Below are 9,594 nucleotides of genomic sequence, written 5' to 3'. Positions count from 1 at the left end.
TGATGTCTGGACCTCATGACCAGTGATCTTTCTGTAACAACAATATCTCCAAAGTTTGACACCGATCTCCAACATTGTTTTTAAAGAGAAACACTAAACTACACATTTTTCTGCACCGAAAACACATACACATAAATAGCCTGTGATATCACTGGTGGGCATCATACAAATACCACTGATAAATATGTATATATACAACTAGAAAAGACAACAAATGAGGTAAAAGGTGTGTAGGCAAGAGAAACTTAAACTATATTGTATTTACAACATATATAAACAAGCTGAAATAGACTGAAATGAACCTACATTGTATTTCACATAGAATTTAAAGCGTCGGAGAAATTGTTTTTTAAGTTAATCATTTTTGCGCACATACCAATTAGTGACAATGAATTCGACCTCTGCATTAAAACCATCCTTATTACACACAAACCTGGAGCCTGGCAACTCTCCAGTTACAAGACTCTTGGCCATGCTGTCAAAATATGAGTGCTATGGAGATATTGATATAATTCAATTTCATGATGTTGTTTCTATGATCAAAAATGTTAAGCTGTAGACTGTGTCGGTGCTGTTAGTTAACTTACACCACGGTCAGCTGAATGGAAGTCAGTGCAGTGTTCTAACAAGCAAACCTGTGTGTATGTAAATGTGAGATATACCTACTCAGATACAACAAAAGAGACCATGAATACAAAAAGATAATATTTATTCGAGAATGATTTATTATCAATAACAGTCATTTGTAAACAATAAAATAAATCTAAAAGAAAACAGGTCCAAAAAGACAGGGAGGTGCAAAATAATAAATTAAAACGGGGTCAGTGAAGGCACTGCTGAAATTATATAAAATTATGTAAAAAGACATATTGCTCATTTATGTAAGCTATCTTTGTTAGGACAAACACATCTTGGTCCCAGATGCCCATCACCTCAGTGAAATTTCTTTAGTACAGACAACACTCACACAAAACACATGTCAATAAATGTTAGTAAAGGCCACACAAGACAGTCACCAACAGCACTTCTATCAGAACCATTGGAGACTTGTCGTCCACCACAGTCCACACAGTCGAACCAGGTGAGAAGAAAAAAATAGAACTTATGATGAATGAAAGTTCAGGATTAACTGTCACATCCAAATAGTGTTAAGATTTCAAACAGTAACAAAAACACAGTAAGAAAAAAATTAAAATAAGATGACGACAGCACCTGAGCCCTGCTCAGTGAAATTAATTGGCTGAGAGAAGTCATAACTAGAAAATGAAAAGTGATGTGGTTCAAACAATATGAAGCATTTTTGAATGTTTGTTGATTTTGAGCTGAACTAAATCCTGCCGTGTTCTTCAACCTTAATTTAACAAAGTTTTATCACTCAGAGTCCACTATTTTGGTGTTAGCTTCTGCTGCAGAATCAGTACTAATCTCCTCCACATGCTCCACTGCAAGGGGCAGGGCAACTTCCTCCTCCACCCCTTTACTGGTGAGAGACTGGAACCCACTGTCATTATGTGGAGGTGGAAGGAAGTCAACTGTTGCCTCTGAAGCTGGAATTTCCTCAGGAGGAGTCTCCTCTGATGCCTCGTGGTTGGAGGGTGGTTGTTTCTCAAGTGCTGGCTGACTGTCTCCATCTTCATCTTTCTTCTCTAATGCTGAAGAATTGTCTGTAGCAGATTCAGTGGAGAGTGGCATTTCTTTAACCCACTCCTCTGGTTTTGGTTCCTCCTCCTTCGAGACAGAACAATTTAACAACACTGGAACATATTCTGGAGCTTTGGGACTTACAGATCCTCTTTGGTCAGGGGAAGCTTGAGCATCTGACTTCTCTTCTCCATCTCCATCCTTCTCTGCTGCTTCCCCCTCATTCCTCTCTGGGATCTTGATGTCACCTGGCACCTCCATGCACGACTCCAACACAAGCAGGGGTTCTTCCACCTGAATCATGGACACCACTTGCTTCATCCTCCTTGTCTTCTGCGACTCCCTACCTTCCCCTTCAGTTTCCTCCCGTGCTCTGTCCTCCTCCTGGGCTCCTCCGTGCTCTCTGGCCCAATCGATAGAGTGGTTCTCTCCCAGGAGTTGAAGACTTGGGTCACTGCAGCTGAGGACAATGCTGTCCCTGTACAGGTTGTGTCTCCTCTGGACTGCTGCCTCCTTCACAGCTACAGGCAGAGAGAAGACATAATATATGCTTTGGGGCATGTGCACAAACAAGAGCTACAGTGTCATACTTATATTTACTTAATAATTAGTTTAGAGAGTCATTAGTCAATTTCATTAAATCTCACCAGATCCCAGGGGCTTATTAACAGGAGTGACCCTCAAGTGCCTTGGTTGAAGAGGGCTGGTACCGTAATTGTAATTTTTACAAGATGATGGTACTTTATTTATTTGATCTGTCCAATTAATTATTATAGCCCAGAATAATCATTTCCCAGGGTGCATTGTGTGGTTTTTACCCATTCTTACAGGAGTCTCGTGTTTGTTTTTAGTGAGAGAGTGAGAAAGAGTTTTTATTTTTTTATTGTTAAATAAGAACAATATCTAGTGGAAATTTCACTTGTGTTTACTTTCAAAATGAACTAAATATATTTAGAATAATTAGATGTTGTGAGCATCCAATCCATTCATCTTTATTTGTAAAGCACTTTTAAACAACCACAGTGAACCAAAGTGCTGTACATAAGAATAAATAAAACACACAATAAATATATACATACACATATATATATATACACATATATATATATATATATATATATATATATATATATGTATATATACATATATATATATATATATATATACATATATATATATATACATATATATATATATATACATATATGTATATATACATATATATATACATATATATATATATATATATATACATATATATACATACAACTGGAGGAAGGCAACGCTGGCAGAGAAAGACAGGCTGAAAGCCTTGTGGGAGGAGGTCCGGCAAAGACTGTCCAGGCTTCGCAGAGCTGAACATATCCAAAAGCGCAGCAAACGGAAGCAAAAAGAACGAGCCAGCTTCTTCAAAGACCCCTTCAAGCATGCTAGACAGCTGCTGGAGGAGAAGAAGAGTGGGAAGCTCGAAACCACCAGGGAGCAATTCCAACACGTTAGAGAACAGCACAGCGACCCTGCAAGGAATGTCCCATTAGGAACACCAGGGTACGTGCCTAAGCCTGCACCTCCAACTGCTTTTTTCAACATTATGCCACCCAAGCTTCAGGCCCAAATGTAATCCCCTACAAACTCTACAAGAAGTGCCCCAAGGCACTTAAGCTGCTAGCGGTCTTCATCCCCAAGGAAGCGAACTCCAAGGATATCAATCAGTTCAGAAACATCGCCCTGCTGAACGCAACCCATTAAAGTGGACATATTATACCCTATTTCCCCCATTAAAATAGTTCCCTGGTGTCCTAATGAACATGTCAGTGACATGCTTTGGTCAAAATACCATAAGGATGAAGAATCATAGTAGTTCAATAACCCTGCTAAACTCGCCCCTTTCAGAACGCTCGGTTTTCGTGCATGGTCCCTTTATATGCAAATGAGACACAGGCAAACACACACCCACTTCTTCCAGGGGGTTTCTGATTTGTCCTCTTTACAGCGCTTTACAGCTCTATTCGTCTCCCCCTCCCTCCACTAGCTCTCTGACAATATCAACATGTCAGTGTGAGCAGAAAACAGCGAGAGTGCCGTCACAGGAAGAGACGTCCTACATAAGGATCGAGCCAAACACTGTCCAACTGTAAATCAGTTAAAAACACTTAGGAACAGAAGATCAGCGGTGACACAGAGAGTGCAGCACCGCTGATCGCCACCGCGGATCGCCAGCGGCGCGCTGAATAAACTGTATGTTGCTGTATCAGACCGGAGACTGTGCTCCGGAGACCTCACCACCGCTGACCAGCTCCGGTGCTCCGGCGAGCTGGCGATCACTGTGTAACGCGCCACCGCTGATCGCCAGCGGCGCACTGAATAAACTGTATGTTGCTGTATCAGACCGGAGACTGTGCTCCGGAGACCTCACCACCGCTGACCAGCTCCGGTGCTCCGGCGAGCTGACGATCAGCGGTGGCGATCACAGTGTAAGCTGAATAAACTGTATGTTGCTGTATCAGATCGTGTGTTCGTGTGTTCGCACGTGTCAGAATGGTCAGTTATGAGCTCTATGTGATCTTTTCTAAACAATTTGTATGTTTGTACGTCGGTGAAATACGTCCCCTGACTAAATACGGCGACCGCTGGTTGCAGTCTGATGTGAAGTGGTGCGAACACACGAACACACGATTGCTGACTTTATCCGGCACATTAGCTTCATATATAAAATCCTCTGTAAAACACTGTGCTCCACTGTGCAGCCACCAACAGCACACTTGTCCCACCGCATTGACAAAATACCGCTCTTACTCCCTCGCCTGCACTCTCGCAGGGACAAGGTGGAGCTAAGGTGGAGCTTGCGAAGTAAACGTACTGGTGGGGTGGTAACATTCGCGGTGAAATGCGCATGCTGACGTCATAAGCGCAGGGAATTCAACATCGAGCGTTTTATCGCCTATACTTACACTAAGCGGAACCACGAAAACATGACTGAGTATTGTTTTTCCACACTTTGGCGACTGGTAGGGCCCCCAGAGTCCCAAATATCAGTATTAAAATGGTTAAAAAGTTGATTTTGCATAATATGTCCCCTTTAAAAGTCTGGGGAGGCAGTACACAGCAGAGCTCACGGACAAAGCCAACTCCCAGGGAAGTACAAGGTCTGGTGCTACCAATTTACACTCTACAGGAGGGTAATGTGGCCGCTGAAAATGAGTGAGATCCCCTCATCCACCGCAGGTAAGATGGAAAAGCCAGCACATTCATCCGAAAGTGGTTGGGGCTGCCACGGTGTCTCTCCGAAACGGGCCTCTTTGGAAGGCTGCCGCTTCAATACCAGATGTTGTTCTCGAGTTGAGAGAGTCCGCTGACCCGGCTGTAAGGAACGCAAACCCCAAGGTTCGACCAAGCTTTCATCTGCAACACCAAGAGATTGTCAGGGAGAAGCGCCACGGTTCTGGTCCAAGGCCAACCGCAAAGGAAGGAAGGAGATGGTGGGTGCGGAGGTGACAAGAATAGAGGAAGAGCGTTACAAGATCAAGGCCGTGTTGCAGGGCCGACAGGGAAGCTGGACAACCTGGGAGGGAGTTGTCAACCTAAACATCACCTGGTCAGACCTGTGGAAGATTCCGCAGCCAAGGCTCAGCTTCCTCATCTACTCAACCTACGACACGCTACCCTGCCCTCGGAACCTTCATTAGTGGTTCAGGAGTGAGGAATGCTGCACGCTGTGTAATACTAATAATAGTACTAATAATAGGCTGTAAGATCGCGCTCTCCCATGGATGCTACAGATGGTGCCACAACCAAGTCCATCAGCAGAGAACCACAGCCATGCCAGCTTCGTCACAGAATAAGGAATATCAGGCCAAGAGAAACACCTAGGCCGTTTTTGCCCTTACCAGGAGTGGAACACAATTCCAGTTCCCGGTCAAGATCACCCAGTGGAGGTTGGATGCCGAGGCTACATGGGGCTGTCAACCATACGCCTTCTGAGGGACGCAGGAGTGACCGGACGGAACCTGAAGAAGGCGACTAAAGAGCTAGAAGAGGAGGCCAAGAAGGGGAGCTTTTGGCTCTGGCTGAGGAGGACAGACACGAGCTGGGGAAAAAACAACTAACCCCAGCAACAGCTGCAGAGAGAAACACGCATCAGCTGCAGGGAGTGACAGGGAGACATCCCTGTCACTGCTCTGCCACCAGGAGACGTTCCAGGATTAAAGGACCGAAACATTGGTGAATGGTGGTTCCTGGCTGATGACCCTGCAGCTGACCCGTGGGGACCAGAGGAGGTGCGACTGGCAGCAATGCCTAGCAGGTGTTCCACCTACCTGTACATTTCACTATATAAGGTTCAAGGTTCAAGGTTCAAGGTTTTTATTTGCCATTTGTGCTTAAACAGAAAGTCCAGGCACATTGGAAATCTTGTGCGGGTTCTACGAGTCAGTAGTACGAAACATAAACACACTTAAGGATAAATATAAATATAAGTATAAAAGTAATAATAAAAAAAATGTTGAAGATGTGGGGAAATAAAAATAAAGAAATATACAGTTATACAGCAGATTATGGGGTGTATTGCACATTTCTGACATTGCACATTTATCAGGGAGGGAATATTGCACATAATGTTACACATGGTTAGGTGAGGTAGTGTCTGGTAATTTACAGAGAGTTCAGTGGTTTTGATTTGCCATCAGTCTGACTGTGGCCGGGAAAAAACTGTTAAAAAAGCGAGTTCTGTGTGTTTTGATGCTGAACAAAGAATAAAATGAAACTTCAGAGATATGTCAATATAGAAGAAGAATGACTGACCCATCATTATATCCTTCATCGCTGAGTGCAGCACCACTTCTTCAAAGATGTTCTCTACCAGTATGAAGTGGGAAAAATCCTCGAAGATCAACTCCTGGAAGTGTTTCAGCTCCTAATTGTTACAATAAAAAAAACAATATTTAGAATAGTTTAAAATATTTGTTTTTATAGCTACATATCTTTGTTGTTATTATTATTATTATTACTACTACTAATAATAATAATAATATTAATACTACTACTAATAATAATAATGTTAATAACCTGGAAATGATGTTCTCAAATGTTCAGTTTAGTCCACCAACCAAAATGATTACATTTTTACAGATGTCGTTATATGGAGCAAATAAACCAGATTTAAGAATCTGAAAAATCTGAAAACTTAATTAACTTTTAAATTAAGTAAAAAAAAAACTTTTAATTATTGAAAAAACAACAGCACAAACCTATAAATCAATTATCAAAATAGTTGACAATGAATTCAGTAATCAATTATTATTTAAGTCATGCATTCATTCATTTCTACTGCATATTAAGTTAATAAACATTTGTAAATACACATGAGTCAGGCATGTCTAACATAACCACTCACAGTATCACTGTGTTATCTGTTGCTAAATTGGGGTGCCACAAAGATGGCAGACATTTACTGAGCCTCTAACATGCAGTGTCACACTTCAGATTTAATAATGTAATGATAATAGAATGGTGATGAGCAGAGCAGACTGCATTTCTGTTCATTTTCTATTTTACTAAGGTGAAATTCAGTACTCTGATACTACACTGATAAAACTCTCTCTCAACAACATAAATGTGTCCTTGTTACAGGTGTATTACTGTTCACTGGTCACAGTTGTAAATTCAATTAAAGAAGAGAAATTGCTAATATATTTATTATTATTATTACCATATTACTATTATTATAATAATATTAATATTATTATGTGAGTGACTTGAACTATATAGTTCAACATACAGTTATTTTCAAGTGCCACAAGGGGGAGACTGCATCCTTTCAGTCACCCCAACTCCTGTCAAAACTGCTGAAGGCTTGACTTGTTTATTTACTAGATCCTCCAGACAGAGTATATGTAGTTAGATGTGTGGAAATACTTTGGGTTCCATTGGGTTTTTCTTTCTTCTCTTTAATACTGTAAGGCAAGGACTTCCAGATAATGCAGATTGTGATTTGGTGCTATACAAATAAAAAGTATAGGTGAAGGTATAGGTAAGCAGAAACACTATGCCCCTAAAGCCTGAGGCTTTATTTGATTGTCCAAATGTGCATAAGACATAAACATCATTGCCTTCACTGATACAGTTTAATCCTCATTTAGTCAAGCAAGGGACATGTTTCTTCAGATGTTAGAGGGTTTTGGTGACAGACACTCACTGTGCCACAGGAAGGGCTGAGCTGCCTCAGCATGTAAGGGATGAAGATCTGAAGCAGAGCCTCACGAAAGAAACGCTTCCTTACTGAGCTGCTGTCGTAGTCAAATTTCTGTAGAGTTAAGAGAAGATTTCATTAACATGCACCAATAACTGCAACTATGCAACTAGAAAATGCAGAGCTGTCAATCACACACAGTGTCCATGCTCTGTATCCTGGTATCCTCTGTAACCATCACTGTCATTACAGGACAATTATTAACTAGTGCTTGAAGTGGTCTGGTACTGTCCAGTACACAGTACCGGCACCTTTTAATTTGATTAAATATTATTATTTTAAGCACTTTTATTTGCATACTGGCACTTCTCACAAGATGCCGGTACTCAGAGAAACCCAGAGACCAGAGCCTCTGTGTCGGACACGGTAACAAGCAACAAGCCGCTGGTGTGTTTTAAGTCCACTTGGAGCCGAATTCTGCGGCTAACAGCGGGTGCCGCTAATAACAACTAATGACAACAAACAGGCATTATGTCATTGTTATTTTTTTTAATTAATCGCATTGCGATTAACGCGTTAACTATGACAGCCCTAGTTGACACCATACCAGAGGTTGCGCTAGACTTTTTCGTTGTCTGTCATTTTGACTGACAGGGTCATGAAAAGTTAGTAATGATCTTCTCTTGGCGTCAGATAATGGTTTAGTTTCTTTACTTGTCCTGTTAGATCTTAGTGCTGCATTTGACACCATTGATCATGATATTCTACTGCAGAGATTGGAGCAGACTCTTGGTATCACAGGTGCTGCCCTCTGCTGGTTTAAATCATACTTATCTGATAGATTCCAGTTTGTTCATGTTAATGATAAAGCCTCACTACAAACAGAAGTTAATTGTGGAGTTCCACAAGGCTCAGTGCTTGGGCCTATACTTTTTACCTTATATATGCTTCCTCTAGGGAACATTATTAGAAAGCATAACATACACTTTCATTGTTATGCAGATGACACACAGCTATATTTATCGATGAGGCCGGATGAAATAAATCAGGTTGTTCAACTCTAGGAATGTCTCAGAGACATTAAGTCCTGGATGACCTGTAACTTTCTACTTTTAAACTCAGATAAAACTGAGGTCATTATACTCGGCCCTAAACACCTCAGAGAAAAACTTTCTGATCACATTGTCACTTTAGATGACATCACCCTGGCTTCCAGTTCCACTGTGAGGAACCTTGGAGTTACTTTTGACCAAGAAATGTCTTTTGATTCACACATAAAACTAATTTCCAGAACAGCCTTCTTCCACCTGCGGAACATTATGAAAATTAGAAACATTCTGTCTTTACAGGATGCTGAAAAACTAGTTCATGCTTTTGTTACATCTAGATTAGATTACTGTAACTTCTTATTAGCAGGATGTTCTTACAAGTCTGTTAGAATCCTCCAGTTAATTCAAAATGCTGCAGCACGAGTTCTGACAGGAACTAGAAAGAGAGACCATATAACTCCAGTGTTAGCTTCTCTACACTGGCTCCCCATACAGTTTAGAATTCAATTTAAAATCCTCCTCCTCACGTACAAAGCACTTAATGGTCAGGCCCCTTCATACCTGAAAGACCTAGTCTTACCCTATCATCCTAATAGACCACTTAGGTCACAAAATACAGGTTTACTTGTGGTTCCCAGAGTCTGTAAGAGTAGAATGGGAGGCAGAGCCTTTAGCTACCAGGCTCCTCTCCTGTGGAACCAGCTTCCAATGATAGTT

At 41.3% G+C, this 9,594-nt stretch overlaps 1 protein-coding gene across 2 annotated transcripts in view; it reads right to left on the bottom strand.

Moving 5' to 3' along the window:
* Positions 1-692: 692 nt before the first annotated feature.
* LOC122769342 (protein Niban 2-like) overlaps positions 693-9,594 on the bottom strand; it is a 40,763-nt gene continuing 31,861 nt past the window's right edge. For both annotated transcript variants that reach the window (XM_044025807.1, XM_044025808.1), the window contains exons 12-14: positions 7,835-7,942; positions 6,442-6,553; positions 693-2,162 (exon numbers count right to left, since the gene is read on the bottom strand). In XM_044025807.1, coding sequence (XP_043881742.1) covers positions 1,372-2,162; positions 6,442-6,553; positions 7,835-7,942 — 1,011 coding nt within the window. In that variant the 3' untranslated portion in view covers positions 693-1,371. The remainder of the gene's footprint in view (positions 2,163-6,441; positions 6,554-7,834; positions 7,943-9,594) is intronic.

The sequence above is a fragment of the Solea senegalensis genome, linkage group LG5, assembly GCF_019176455.1.
Source record: "Solea senegalensis isolate Sse05_10M linkage group LG5, IFAPA_SoseM_1, whole genome shotgun sequence".
Taxonomy (NCBI): domain Eukaryota; kingdom Metazoa; phylum Chordata; class Actinopteri; order Pleuronectiformes; family Soleidae; genus Solea; species Solea senegalensis.
Note: the sequence above shows the minus strand (reverse complement) of the source record. Positions and strands in the feature narration are given on the sequence as shown.